This window comes from Diachasma alloeum, unplaced genomic scaffold (genome assembly GCF_001412515.2).
Source record: "Diachasma alloeum isolate Michigan unplaced genomic scaffold, Dall2.0 Dall_scaffold_00339, whole genome shotgun sequence".
Lineage (NCBI taxonomy): Eukaryota > Metazoa > Arthropoda > Insecta > Hymenoptera > Braconidae > Diachasma > Diachasma alloeum.
The window spans coordinates 242,249-258,386 of record NW_021680478.1 but is presented as its reverse complement, the minus strand read 5'-3'; the positions used below and the strand labels follow the sequence as shown (position 1 = coordinate 258,386).

Here is a 16,138-nt window from a genome sequence, read left to right as displayed (position 1 = left end):
TTTGAATCAAGCCGGAAATCGATTAGAATCAAGTCGACGTCGAATTGAATCAGCACTTTTTTTATTACTCTGACTTTCCAATGCCTCCAATCGTTTCCCAAGCCATTGCCTGTTCAAGTTGAAAGATTGAATTGGAACATAGTTTGGAGCCTTCCTGTTGGTATTAATCAACAATTTGTCAGTGGATCTTCAGTGATTGATGATTAATTTATTAAAGGCAGTGGGCATGACGGACCGAACTAATGCAGTGGCGAAAACACGTGCGCATCAAGTACGGTGGTCGAGTTGGTGTCGGTCAAGGACAAACCGAGCAGGGCCAGCTGCAGGTGCGCGTTGTGCAGCTGCACGGGGAAAGGGGTGGCCGGCTGAGCTACGTCTGTCATCAACCTCAGCCTCGCACCGACAGCCCGACAATCATGCTCTGCTGTGGCCGAAGAAAAGTAAGTAATCATTCATCTTAATTTGTAGTTGTGTCCAACTGCTTCACCGAAAATAAGTTGAAACTCCTTTTTTCTGATTCAATTTTAATTTTTCCTGTTCCTTTTTCTTGGAAAATACTCTGTTCAAATAATAATGTCAAGAGGACTCTTACGTAGATAAATGAGTTTTAAGAGAATTTCCTGTAACACTGTTCACAGGTCTAGGCTGAAAAGACAATAAGAAAACTTAAAATAAGCAATTTTCAAATGAAAAAGTATTTTTGAAATTCTTCTCTAAATATAATATTTCCAGCGAGAAATATGATATCATAAGTTACTTGATGCTTTGGCTTTTGTTTCTTTTCGGGCGATTGAGTCTACACTGTTTGTATGAATAACAGTCGATGGACATTATAGCTTTCTAAGGCAGGGATGGGCCATGTCCGGGTAGCTCACAACTACTGCAATAAAACTAATTAGGAAGAGTTATAAAGTTTACATTCCTTTCAATTATAGGAGTCCCCTGTGATCATAGTGGGGGTAACGAAGTGAGTGTAGGAGGGATAGCTTAAGGGAAATTCGAATGTGGATATTTTATTATGTCTCCACGTTTCATGACCCCTAGAATCATTCTACGACGTTTTTTGAGGGGGATATGTGTGTGTGCATTTTTTTCTGAGGGTTTTGGAAAGAATGCCTAACGCACAATAGTGGACTTTTATCATACCCTGTGCCGGACCTGCCCCGGCTAAAAACCTCACCTTGAAATTCTTCTAACCTTTGATTCCCTCGCAGGACCACCGTTAATTATTACTATTTGCTCATCAACATTGTTTTGTCTCATGTACGTCCCCCTGCCCTAGTAAGATGTTGGGTGTAAGCAGGAGCTTGCAATAGGTTCCTCGTTCATTCTGCAGCTTTGCTCTTGCGTCCTTCTGAGCTCCTTCATGAGTTCTGCCGCGAAATTGCTTTTTACGCCCCAGACTGCATGCGATGACAGCATTGCTTCCTCCAAGTTCCCAGGCAATACCTTCCTTCCCAGGGCAGACTCCCAAGTATTCCGGATCTCACTAAAGCGGGAACATATGGAGAATACGTGCTCCGTGTCTTCGTCGGCTTTTATACAGATCGGGCACTACGGAGAATGCTCATGTTTGAATTTGTGAAGATACGCCCGGAAACACCCATGTCCCGAAAGCATCTGTGTCAGAGAGTAATTGACTTCTCCATGGTTGTGATTTAGCCAGACATCCACCTGTAGAATCAGACGGTGAGTCCATCTCCCTTTGGTAGAGGTGCCCCACTCCAGCTACCATCGTTGTAAGCTCACACGCCTCTCCTCTGCGCTGAGTTCTTCTGCGCCCAGTGTTTCCAATTTCCTTCGCCGATACAGAGACATTCGCTCTTCGCCTAATACTTCTATAGAAAGCATTCCAGCAATAACGCACACAGCATCCTCGGACACCGTACGGTATGCATTCGCAACTCGCAGACCACTCAGTCGACAGACCGGTGCAACCTTCCGCCGTGACTCCGGGTGATCACCCCAGATGATGCTCGTCTTCTCTGCTTAAGTCCTCCTATGTTGGGCATAAGGCGTGATAAAGTGAATCTGACTCCAGACGTCTTGGTACCCAAGTACTCAGTTTGCTGCTTGAAGTTTAGTCGGGCGTCGATCATCACCCTCAGGTATCGTATGAACGGCTGTGAAGTGATTCCGCAAGACCCGATCTGTAGCGTGATTGTCTTAGTTTTCTTCCTACTAGTGATCAGCACAGCCTTTGTCTTATGCTCCGTCAGCTTCAGGCCTACTGTGTTCATCGAATGGCTGATCGTCTCGAAGGTCATGTGGGTGAGTTTGATCTCCTCCAGATATTTCCCACGCTGACTACAGCCATGTCATCTGCAAAAGCCACGAGTTTAGTCTCCCGCTGTAATTCCAACTTCAGCAGCCCGTCATACATGATGTTCCACAACAAGGGAGCAAATACTGAGCCTTGAGGTACACGTCCGGTGGTTTTTTTCCCTTTCGGGAATAGTACTAGTCTCTGCTACTTCCACATGACAGGGAAGGTGCCCTCCCTTAGACACTCGTTGTATACGTTCACGAAAAGCTTCGGCATCGCATGGATAGCTGACTTCAGCGCGATATTGGGGATTCCATCTAGACCAGGGACCTTGGTGTTACCCACTCTATTACAAGCTTCCATCAACTCTTCCTTGATGATTGGTGGAACCACCATCTCTTCCCCTTGTTCGCCTGTGCGATGAAGCTCCGGTTGTTGCGGGAACAACACCGTGACATTTTTTTTTAATAGCACAGGGCAATAGCATTGGAGATGGCACTGATTGACTTTTAAGTCTCGACATCACTACCTTCTATGGTCTACCCCACGGATCGCCTTTTTTTACTGCCCTTGATAGCTTTGCAGAGTTTCCAGCGTGCTTTTTTATATCTCATACACAACTCCTCATAGTGGTACAATTTTGGCGAGAAAACGAATCCAACCGATGGTTTTTTTGCAGATGTTTTCATCAATATGTCACACGAGGACGAAGTGTTCGAAATTGCATACAAATATTCGCCCCTTTTTCACTCCCTTAGAGGATGAATTTCCAAAAACCCTTCCTTAGTGGGCGCATAAACTCATCCACGTAGCTCTAGTAGTTCGGCCTGAGCGTTAATACCTAAGTCAGGTGAAAACGGGCTTCTCCTTTATATATAAAATTAAGTTCTTTATATAATAAGCTAAGTTATGCCGAGAAAAACGGTGACAATAAACATTACATTTTTTTTTTAAAGGGATTGGTGAAGAGAAAATGTGAATTTCAGAGTGGGAGATCGCATTGAAGCGTTGAGAAATTGAAAAATGTCTAATAACTCCGGTAAAATGTTACTGAAGCGTACTTAAAATACATGATTTTTACAGTTGGAAATACTCTGCGAAATCATATATAACGATTCCCATTGATTTAGAAGACTCGATTTTAAGAACATGAATAATGATGCCTAGTAAAAGACACCAATCTTGTACTGAAGAAGGCAAAAATATGATAATAGTTCTAATTGAGTGATTCTGATGATTCGATTTTTTTTTACATTTCTGTGAACTCATCGATTCAACTATGTAAATTTCACAAAAAAAAACTATGAATAATTGAAGGATTTGCATGTAAAATGTGAATATATGCTATTAAGTGCTGAGCTTAATACGAGTTCAGTCCCTTCCCAGTGCAAGTTAGTTTGGCCGGCAATTATTTTTGCATAGGCCCAATTTCTGTGTTTACAAACATTGTAAAAATGCAGGATGAGCCGAATACCTTTACTCGAAAATCTATCAATTTTCTTTCACATTTTTCTCGGTATTCAATTGGCCGGGTTATCTTTATTAAACAAGAAACTTATGAAATTCCATTTTTTTATACATGAGCCATTCTAATGATCCCACAAATTCGAAAAGAGTTAGATCTTTATTCTTCATAATCTGATAATTTCACTTCTCATGGAAATACATTACCTGCCAAAAAACCATTCATATCCATGAATGCCCCGCAATCCGCCTACGGCAGTGTATCCTCAAGGGCCACCTCACCCGGTCCTTTACTCATGCGCCATCATCACAATCATCTGCCCTCTCCCACTCCGCCAAAACGACCGTGTGTACGCTTGCGTGTACGCCATTACTACGACTCCACTTCTGAACACCAATGTCTGACATCACGGTTACCATTACTACTCAAACGCTACATCTGAATCATGGAGAATACAGAGAATTCTCTCTGATCCGAATGCCAACTACCCTTTATAATCTCCAAACAGAATTCGGCAGGAAAATCACTCGATATTAACCTGAAGAACCTAATAATTCGGACTTTCGAATCTTGTTGAATACAAAATCAGTGACGAAGGTGTGAAATAATTCAAGTGGAAAAATGTAACTTTTTTCAGGAGAACCGAAAAACTTATTAAGGTTATCTTGGCAGTCTATTTTAATGGAAATCTAATTTTTGAAAAAAGCTACTTGGATCGTTTTACCTTTCTTTCTCTCCCTTATTTTTTTTAGCTGCAAAAAGGATCTCTTGGTTTTTTTTCATGATGTGTGATTTAAAAAAAAAATATGAAATATTTTTTATTAGAAATTCTTTTCTATCAGAAACAAAACCAAGATTTTCATATTGAAGAATTTGAACTCTTTCAAATTCATTCAGTGGACAGAAAAACAATTCCTCCTTTCTAACCACGCGTCGACCGTTATTGAAATACATGCTTAAGTAGTGGAATTTTCCCTGTGGAATTTCCTGATCATAAAAAAAATCGATCCACCTCTTTTCTCCATAAGTTCAACGTTTGTAGGAATGGCTATTGAATGACCGACTCGTGACAGGGTTAATAATGCAATCGATGAGTTCTTGTCGGGAAGAGGGGGGGGGGGCAGTCCGCTCGTTGGAGTCGTACCACGCGGCAGAGGGGGTTAACGTAGAGTGAGTGGGGTCGGTTTGCCGGGTCGTTGAAGGTATACGATACGGTTTGTAGATTCGGTAACGGCAGAGAGAGAAAACGTGGTGTGCAAGATGACGTCACTAGCCGGTCGATAGTGAGTACCTGTACTCGAGTTATTGTGTGAGGTTATATACACATGTATAGTATGTAAGAAGACGCCTCTCAGCTCTTAATGCTAGGGTACGATAGGAAAAAAATATGGAAATTTAGAAAGACCTCGTAGTGGAAAATAATTTGTTGGGTAGGCAGACGTGGGGGCAGTGTTTTTTCTTCTTTTTTGAGGGCTTCCCGCCATATTAGAAAATGTGGAGGGGTAGTTAGCACGATGTGCGAACGAGCTACATCAGGTTGCTTCTTCTCTCGAAAGGTAAACTATTGATTCTCACTGATGTTCACAAAGGTTTTGTACTCTTTTCTCGGATTTCTAGTAAAGTTTCGTGGGATGATTTGCGCTGTCTAAGGTTTGTGATGGTTTTCTTCCGGATGGGGACGTTTCTTTGAACTTGTAAGGGGATAACAGATATATACTAGTGGTGGTATGAGGAGTGGTGGAGGGCCGAGGCCGCGTGGTGGTAGCGATTCCTGTGCAGAATGAAGAGTGGTATGCATACCATCATTCCATGGCTATGTGGAGGTTTGATGGAATATTTGACCGAGGTTTATGAGTTTCGGTATTCGTTATAACGAAAACAATGAAAACTATATTAGGTATTCAGTTGGGATCAAGGGAAAATTGGAAAAATAATACAACGTTCGTTAACTTGGCATAGCTGCGACGTTTCGCTGAATATTTTAGCTTCTTCAGGTTCTGGGAAGAAATTACTAAACCAATAAAATACCTGTCTGTGGAACTCCCAATACAACTTCAAACCGAAGATCGAAAAGGTGAAAAATAATACCTTAACATTATCGACGTTTTCATCCACATATTAACTAAAGAGATCATGCAGAAGACATCACTTTATGTTAGGTATAGAATTCAGTATAATTTTTCTTGGTTCTAGGTTTGGGTGGGAATTGAAATATCAAGGAAAATATTATCGTTAATCATACAATCATTTGGAAACCTAGTGACATTAAGGAAGCCTGGCAGGATTTTTCTCTAGTAGCGGAGTCAATTTTCTAAAGAAAATAATCAAGTTTATTACTTCTATTGCCAGTTGAGTGGATTTTTTAATATATGATTATTTTTAAAAATTTTGTAGAGGGAGAAAATATATGGGATCACTTTTCCGGTTCAGAATTAATGATAAATAATTACATTGTCTTCTGCATACGAAATACAGCTGCGCATGTACACATTTAAATTTATCTCTCGTAAATTTCTTCGGTTTATATTAGCACTACGGTGCATTAAGCATGCATTTATGCAAATTGGTTTTAATTGAAATGTTGAAAGTAATGAATGTAACGAGAGTTTTTGTTTTGTTCGTTCGCAGGAGGGTCGGGGAGAAGTAACAGACATAAGTGCAAGTCCTGGACGTCAAGCACCTGCCAACCAATTACGCCCCAAGGAGCCACCTCCCATGGTCATCCAAGGGGATTTCAGAAAGGTAGACAACATTTTAGAATAATTGCCTCTTATTTTCCCAGAAAAAAATTCTTCGTCGATTTTTCCGGAAAAATTGAGTTCAATCAGTACAGTGGTGCAATAGCTGAGTGATTGCTGAAATGAATAATTTCTAGTGATATCTCGTATTACTGACATAATCCGATGATTGAACTAATGAATACTATTTTTGTTTAACGAATTATCATCCCGGATCTGAGTAATTTAGTCGAAGATGCCTAGAGATTTATTTATTAACTAAGAAAAGAGCCTACAGAAAAATCCTCTGATAATTTCTTTTATCATTGGCATTATAGTACATTCCCAAGACAGTACAAAGTTTTACAAATCGAATGAGGTTTGTCGACTCTAACCCATCGTTCCACTACTCATCCTGAGAACTCATTAATGTTATTTTTAACAATAAAATAGACAATCTTGTTCTACACATCAATAATATACAAACTGCATAATTAAATAAAGCGAATTTCACAGGTAAGCGGGATAAGTACAGAGATCTTCAAGCAGATCGAGACAGTAGAGAACGACCATGACGCCTCGACAGCCGCTGCCCTCGAGGCCGTTGAGAGACGTGGTGAAATGGTGGTGCGTGTTATTGAGCCCCGACAAATGGGTAGACAGGCAGTGGAGGCTGCCAAGAAGTTCATGACGTTACAGGTAAATCTTGTTAATTGCTTAGGATTCTTTAACCTCCATAATTCTTGACCGTCTGCCAACTTGTGACTTTATCTACTTGATCACAAATTTATCAATTTTTAAAAATTTATTTTCTAACGTCGTTTGCCGCAAAGGGGTTGCAAGGGCCAGGCAAGGACCAGGGAAGACAATCTCGTAAAAGATCCCTCCACAAATTTGTGGGCTACTCACTAATAACTAAATGCAACAAACTTATAATTCGGAGGAACTAGTTAGAAAATACTAGGTGGCGCTCTACAAAGTCGCGTTCTCGGATTATCAAAAATAAGGGTGCCAATCCGCTAACATTTTCACAAGGAGCTTCGCACTCCATGCACAACTAGTTGGTGAAATTTACCAAATAATTTGCTCTGTGTAGTCTGAATTATAATTGTCAGAATCCAATTTGTACAGAGTATTCTCCATTTTTTGTGGCCCCCTTTGGTACATCTCATGCGTTGGTGAGAAGATACACAAATTTCCGAGGTTTTATTTTCCGTGTAGCTCCATTGCAGATAAAACTGATATTGTCAAGTTTCGCTAGTTAACAATTTCTAGCGAGCAGCGCGCGGACTCTTCCAGCAATAGATGACAAAATTGTTGGTTTTCACGAAAATTTGAAGGAAATATCCGATCAATTGTGAAACTCGAGGGGTATTTGAGAAATTATTTTTCACGGGCGTATTTTGGTCTGTGAGGATGCAGTATTCAAAGTCGCGTTACAATTTCATGAGTTCACCGAGAACAAATGAATAACTACTCTGGAATAGCTAGTAATGTCTAGAGGCCAGTGTACAATATCGGATATAAAACTTCCTGAAACATATCACATGACGCGAAATACTGCTTTGCAATTGACCGAAATGCGTACGGGAAAAATCATCGACGATATTTGGAAACGGCTCTTATGAAAATCTCATTAAAAACGATAATAATGCAGATAAATAACTTTAACGTACTTTGAATGTCACAGGATTCTAAGCATCCAGTTCACTTTGTCGAGATAATAAAGCGGCCCGGTCAGACACTGGGTCTATACATTCGAGAAGGAAATGGCGTTGATCGCAATGACGGCGTATTCATATCAAGAATAGCACTGGAATCTGCTGTATACAGCAGCGGTTGTCTGAAGGTTATATACTGTTAGAAAATTCTTAAAATTTCAGTCACAGCTTCATGTAAATTTTCGATGTTGTGAGATTGAATTCAATTTCGAATGAAAGCGTCCATTTAATTTCTGATTCATCTCGAAAATTCAAGAAAATTGGATTTTTCATGTTGAACAATCATTGATTTTTTAATGAAAGTTTGAATTTTCAAACTCATCGTAAACATTGAACATCTCATACAATTCAATTTTCAATAGATTGAGAATTCAGAAAAGTTATTGCCTGAATTTTCAAAATTTTTACGGTTTTTTAGTGCCATATTCAAAAAATTAACTGATTCGTCAATAAATAAATATACCATTTCATGTAACTTTGTTAAAGTGAAAAATTTCAACCTATTTCACTTGAAACTTCTAGAGTTATTTTCTAACAGTGAATTTAACATTTTGAACACTGGATAATTGAAAAAATGCCATCACTCATTTTAAATTGAGGAGGAAAAAAATCCAATATTCTTTTACGATTTTTTATGCTGAGAAGATCAAATAATTTTGATACAAAAAAGGCAAAGTGGTCTGCAGTCGTAAAATTGTGATTATCCTTTTATTGACCATTATCCTTTTTTATTAAGTAATTTCACTGATTTCGATACATTTTCTACTGGTTTATTACGGCAGGTGGGGGATGAGATTTTAGCAGTAAATCTTGTTGACGTGACGCACATGAGTTTAGACGATGTTGTCATTATCATGTCAATACCGAGGCGATTAGTTTTGGCTACACGACATGGCTCCCATCAGCCGGTTTCACACAGTCGGCAGACTGAGCACAAGGCACCACCAGTTGTCGTTATTAAACGGGAACTTAATGAGGATGAGAGTGATCACGCAACGGGTAATCATATAAGGTAAATTTTTCGTTATTTTCAGAATCTTAATATTCGGAAAATAATTTGAAACTTCTGAAATTTTTTAAGCGTTCTCAACTGTTTCATAGAAAAAAATGTTAATTGCTAATTTAATGGATTTGTTGCTATTATGTGAACATATTAATTGTAAATTGACTTCCTCTCCACCACAGAAATAGTATACACACACCCAAAGCCCCTGAGTAGCTAAACGAATTTTACATTTATACCTACACACAAGCATCATTCACTCCACCACTGGTAACTGCCAAGATAAAACTTTTCAATAGGCGATTTGTCCGAATTTGGAACACCTTTGTCACTATTTCTCATTTAATTTTGATGGCATATAAGATACTTTTTTAAGGAGTTATTTTATACCTGTAAGGTCCAAAAACCAAAAATTACTTTTACTGCCAATAGATAAACTTTATAAAAAAAAAATTTATATATATACCGGGGTAACCTGCGATCACTGAAACTAGGCAGTAGCCAGTTGGGTTAGTAAAAGGATGGATTACTGAAAGGCAACACGGTGGACCGACCGGGAGGAAACATCTGGAGAACCGCTGAACCGCTTTTTTTTATAATTGTTGCATTCATGAATAACTACATTAATATAATCAATTATTTTTCAACCATAAAATTGAAACAGTTATCAGAGATTAATTAATGATTGAGATACGTAAGACACGCGGAGTCTCTCGTCGAGAGACGCTCGGTAGCAATCTCTCGACAGTCTTGTCGCGGCTCTCACGCAGTCTTTCAAAAGTACGGCTACTGGCGCTAAGCCATTCTTCTCTCTCATAGACGCAGACGCGAGTCTTGCAGACCCGAGAAATATGTCCTCACGAGAGATCAATCCCTTCCTCTCCTTCATTCCGCTGCAAAAATCTTGAATTTTCTGAACCTTTCAGCACGGATTCACATTCTTATTCCTCTTTTCTTCTATTCAATTAAGGGACAGTAATAGACGGAGAGGTGATGGCAGAGAAATGCTGCCATCTCGGTCACGACTAGGTCTTACCGGTTTGGGCTCGAGCCAAGATCTGGGCTCAAGTAATGGTGATCTCTACTACAACTCAAGACCGGAAGTCGGGTGGTCTTACCAGCCTCCACCTCCACCCGTCATCACTAATCAGCCAAAACCCTCGTCTACCCAACACTTTCAACCTTACGAACGTGGCTATCCAAAGACATTGGAGAGTTTGGCTGAGAAAGTAAGCAGATTTACTACCTCATTTTACTCTAAAGAACATGAAATTCGCATTACTCACGTCGTGATCAATGCAGAATTAAATTTTTATCAGGGGAGAATCAACCAGTGAATCATTTCACTTACTTCTCGTCGATATCTTTCCAATATTGAAATGGAGGTGGGAGGGTTGAAACGAGTTGAGTTGGATAGCCAGGAAAATTTCCGATGGAAAAATCCAGTAAGGCGATGCCCTTTCCTCTAATACTTGAAGTGATATGGAATAAATAGGTTTCCGTGACGAAAACATTCATCCGCGATGTCCCACGAACTGTTCAAGTGAAATAGATCCATAAGGTGGATTTTAAATTGAAAATTCCATCTGTGAAGTCCGCAATGGTATAGATTTATAATCATGAAATGATTGATCTTTGAAAGGCATAAAGTGGAATTTGAGGAAAAAATACCTTTTGAGAAATTATAGGGTAATAGGGAATGTAAACTTGGTGATGTGAGGTGTAATGAGATTAGTTGCAGATGGTTGTACTGAAAAACTCTTATTTCACAAGTAGTGATTGAAATGTCCATCATCTATTCCTAATTTAGGGGTAAAAGTAATAGGATCGATTCTTCATATCTTGCCATGTAAATATGGAAATTTCAAACACTATTAGAAACTCTTTTATGCGACTGAAATAATTTCAATCAAAAAATATCTTTTTAGATTTTCTATTAAATTCGCTCGATTTCCAGATTTTTGAAGAAGTAACAAAAAGATAAAGTTTTGGCGATTACGGTTATTCGAAAACGTGATAATCCTATTCTAAAAAGAACATACACTTAAAGTCGATAATTATCGAAATCTCGCAAGTCTGTCACGCTTATTTCTCATTGGTTTCAGTCGTTTGAGGCGGCAAATTTAATTCATGATTAATTTAATTTTGAGATTTTCAATTATGATTGTTACAATTACAGCGCGCTGTAGCGCGCGTTGGGTCTCGTGGATATTAAATAGACGACATAGGGGCTGTCCATAAATTTCGTAAGACGGTCAGGTGCAAGGGGAGGGTGAACTATCTCTTACGATGTTTTACGTGGAGGATGAAGGAGTCCTTAAGAATCTTACGTAAGATTTCGACGTGGTCGAAGACAAGAAAACTGGGGATATTGTTAAGTGGGTGAAGGAAAACGATGTTTCTGTCGATTCCAGAAGCGTCGCAGCCTTGATTGAACAAACAATACGAGACGTCACTGCAGCTACTTCTCTCTGGGACGTTCCATACTACTTCGATCAAATCGAAAGACTTTTTCAAACTTCAAGAAAAATTTAAAAAGTTGTTAATTTTATTCCATGCATGCCTCGGATGGTTACTAACAAATCAATTTTTTTTCCGCTATGCAAAATCTAAACTTTTAGGTTGGCCCAGGTGAGTTATTTAAAAAAAAATTATGATTCGATAAATATCAATTTTGATGCAATTAAGTTGAGACGATTAAACCGATGGTTTCAGCTACGCACATAGTTACCGCAATAACGACACCGGGTTGCTCGAAAATGTAACGACAGCGCTCTCATTCAAATGGTGACATAGGAGCGAAACCCAAGTTGTAACTAGATAGTCAGCTGTTGTAAACGAAAAGCGAATTCCGGAAATGACGTCACTGTTCGTTTACTATCGTAAAAGTTAGGAAAAGGGCCACTTTATGCACAAAAATCGGTAAACTAAAAGGGACTTTTCCAAGCAAGTGTTTCAAAAAAGGTCATTTGATCTACTAGTTTTCGAGATATTGAGAAAAGGAAATTTTCTCGAGCGAAGTGAAGTAAAATTCAATAAAAAGTGTCAATCGTCACGTGAATTCTACGATCTGTTCCGTATAGAAACAATTACTCATCCGCCCGACGCCTCACGGCTAGCCATGAGTCACCGTGAGAGGGAGATTTTAACAACACGTTCCGTAATTTTTCCGGAACTTTTCGTAAAAATTCTTAAACATCCAAGAATTTTCATGTTCTGAGGCATAATAAGTCTTGAAGTTTCTGTTAGATTTTACAACTTCCAGAAAAATTACGTGACTTTTTCGTATTTTTTCGGTGACAGACCCGAAAATTTACTGAACGTTTCAGATTTATTCTCTTATATTCCTATAGAAATTTATTGAAAACAATTCTCGCTTGCGGATTACGTGAAATGTTCCGTAATTTTTCTTGAATATTTCTCTCCCTGTACCACAAAAAATAGGATGTGTTACACGTGCATGTGAAAAAGTGGAACTTTACGCACTAGTAACACAATATACTATCCCGCAATCGTATCGAAATATACTATTTTACGATCTGTAGGTGAGTCATCAATACTTTACTAGGTGCTATTAGGAAACTCTGATTTTCAGTGAACGACCTGCCCTGATCTTACGTAAGATCTTGAGAGAGGGAGGGTGTCGCCAAAATCTTACTATTTGTTATGTGCGGGAGGGGGGAGGGTAAAAATCGTCTTAGGTAATCTATGGACGACCCCAGACCTTCAGTAAATTAATGTCAAACTGAACTAATTGGACCTCATCTGTGTGGTCATCTTCTTTTTACACTAACAAAATCCCACAATGTATCCCCCCCCCCAAGATCCATCCATAGTTAGAATTGGAGTTGGTTTAATCATGCATTGATCGCAGGCTTGGCTTCAACTAGATGTCCTAGACGATGTTGATAAAGAGCACCCTTTAACAATTCTGTCTGCACCGTTCAACACCATTGTTTTCCCAGTGTTTCAATACGGTGACACCCAATCTATCGATTCAATCAGAACTTGTATTTCCACAGTTGACTAAATCAAATAATAATCATGAATATTATCCTCATTTTTTTCAACGAATATTTTAGCTGTGTGCACTTGGAGTCGAAGTTTGATAAATCGATTGTTTTTCTTATAGTATCGATTGTACTCAGTGAGTACCTGAAAGTACTACATTCATTTTCAGTTGTACCCCGCACCCCTAGACGTAAGGGGTGCGGGAAAAATCGTGCAAATAAAACCTATTCCATTCGATTCCTGAGGAAATTTGGGTTCCCTATAGGCAGATGGACGGCGCAGAATTGCGTTTTTTCACTTCCTACACTCTATACAAGATTAATTAAATTATTATTTTTTGGCCATTTCGTTTTTTGCGATTATCTCGGAAACTATGAGAGATAGAGCCTTAAAACCTATTCCATTCGATTCCTGAGGAAATTTGGGTTCCCTGTAGGCAGACGGACGGCGCAGAATTGCGTTTTTGCACTTCCTACACCCTAAACAAGATAAATTAAATTTTTTTTTTTTGGCCATTTCGTTTTTCGCGATTATCTCGGAAACTATGAGGGATAGAGCCTTAAAAGCCGATTTGGGGTCCCTATAGGAAGATGGACGGCTCAGAATTGCGTTTTACCACTTCCTACACTCTATACAAGATAAATTAAATTATTTTTTTTGGCCATTTCGGTTTTCGCGATTATCTCGGAAACTATGAGAGATAAAGCCTTAAAACCTATTCCATTCGATTCCTGAGGAAATTTGGGTTTCCTATAGGTAGATGGACGGCTCAGAATTGCGTTTTTCCGCTTCCTACACCCTATAAAAGGTAAATTAAATTAATTTTTTTGCGATTTCGTTTTTCGCGATTATCTCGGAAACTATGAGAGATAGAGCCTTAAAACCAATTTTGGGTTCCCTATAGGATGGCTCAGAATTACGTTTTTCCACGTCCTACACCCTATACAAGATAAATTAAATTAATTTTTTTTGGCGATCTCGTTTTTCGCGATTATCTCGGAAAAATTCAGAAAAACGTTTGTATCATTTTTCTCAATAATCTACGACTGTTTTTGAAGCTCTGAATGGTTTGTACTTGGTCTCATTATCATGTACAGTAAATTGTTCCATTTGTACTGCGATGGGAGTGGAAGTACGGAAGATGAGACGTTTGTACCCACATCGAAACTTCACGAACTACATATGGAATCCATTACGATGATTTTACGGTTGATAAAAATGGAATCAGGTGATTTGATGAGAATAATAATAATAATAATAATAATAATGAATAATTTTCGTTGGTACAAACGAGTACTAACGATTTAGAAGCTATCTGTATGTTTTCCTGGCGTCCTTCATACATTTAAGATTTTAGAAGCGGGTAAAGTATTGAAGGGGTTGATAAATGAAATGGAAAAATAGAGTACATAGAAGTCCTATCCATGCTGAATCTTTGCTCATGAAAATTTTTTCCGTACCTTCATTTTCGACGCTGCACGATTTTTCCCGCACCCCTTACGTCTAGGGATGTGGGATACAAACGAAAATGAATGTGGTACATTTAGGTACTCACTGAGTACAATCGATACTATAAGAAAAAAAATCGATTTATCAAACTGCCACTCCAAGTTCACACAGCTGAATGTTTTATCTAATACCGTGAGTTAAAAGCCTCTCCATTGATTTATTGATTAATAATTAGTCATTGAAATGTGAAACTTTTGAAACAATTCATTCCATTTCATTTGAATTCATCTATTGTTCAAAAGTGATTGGATTTATATCGCTTTTTTGTTGAAATTAAAAAAAAAGATTCCCTCTTGTTTCCCGAGGACTTATAAGTGAATTGATTAATTGGAAATTTAAATTATCTCAACTGATTTGAATACATTCGTGCTTACACGTAAATAACGAGATTTAATAAACTAATTCTCGGTGTCCTCAATGAATGCTACATTTTTATTATCCAGGATTTCACAAAGGTAAATAATGAAAAACAAAAAATCAATAAATTAAAAAAAAATGCTTGATAAAAAATAACTAGACCTCGTTCAACCGTATGTTATTTATAATCTTGAATATTTGTTTAAAAATGATATCACGATAAATATTGTTAATCGACCGTTGTGTGGCGTGTCACCCTGATTTTTTATGTGAGCCAGATGCTTTCTCTTTTTTTTACGTTTTGAATGAACAGTTTTCATTGAAGTTTTTTCATGTATATTTCATAATTTGAGTTCACTGCATCGTTTTCTATCCTCTGTGGCATTCTCTGTGCTAATGAGTATTTTCGGTGGTGATACGATGAACATTGAGGAATCGAATAATAGTAAATTCGTTGAAACGAGTTGTCTGAAGTAAAGAATTTTCATTAATTATGCGATTATAATTGAGGATGAGCGGTTGGAAAAACCTTTAAAAACCTTCTTTTCCAGAAAATTTTCGCCCTTGGAGAAAAATTCTTTGAAAAAGATCTAGCGTTAACACTGGAGAAAAGGCGCAACTTGATGGCCGAGTAAAAATTCTAGTGTTAACATTTATTTAGAAATTTTATTTGGAAGCAAGTTAATTTTCCACCTATTATATATAAAAATTTTCCGGAAAATTCCCCAAATAACCAGAAATTTTACTCAACAGCCCTAGAGTATTTTATAGCCGGTAAGATTGTGCTATTTTCCTCGTACTAGTACTAGGATTTTGCTAGAGAATTCCTTTCTTGTGTAGCTGCGACAGACTACCCATTACTCAAATCATTTAACAATCAATCGTCTACGTATACTCGGTTCATCATCCTACTACATCGGTATTACCCCATTACTACAGTAACGTTTTATAGGAATGCAACATTGAAGTGTCTAATCTTTGCCATGTCAATTCCTGAGTAAATTTACACCCGTAAAATTGGAATTTGTAAGGTATAATTTCACGAAAAGTTCAACACTCGGAAAAATATTAAAAATAAAAAAAAATTCC

The 16,138-nt window shown here is 38.2% G+C and overlaps 1 protein-coding gene across 1 annotated transcript in view; it reads left to right on the top strand.

Moving 5' to 3' along the window:
• The first annotated feature begins 242 nt into the window (after positions 1–242).
• Positions 243–16,138, top strand: part of LOC107040603 (rho GTPase-activating protein 100F) — a 31,103-nt gene continuing 15,207 nt past the window's right edge. Inside the window, exons 1-7 of the mRNA XM_015260743.2 lie at positions 243–440; positions 6,360–6,473; positions 6,965–7,147; positions 8,139–8,297; positions 8,952–9,181; positions 10,143–10,401; positions 15,136–15,147. Of these exons, the coding sequence (XP_015116229.2) occupies positions 243–440; positions 6,360–6,473; positions 6,965–7,147; positions 8,139–8,297; positions 8,952–9,181; positions 10,143–10,401; positions 15,136–15,147 (1,155 nt within the window). The remainder of the gene's footprint in view (positions 441–6,359; positions 6,474–6,964; positions 7,148–8,138; positions 8,298–8,951; positions 9,182–10,142; positions 10,402–15,135; positions 15,148–16,138) is intronic.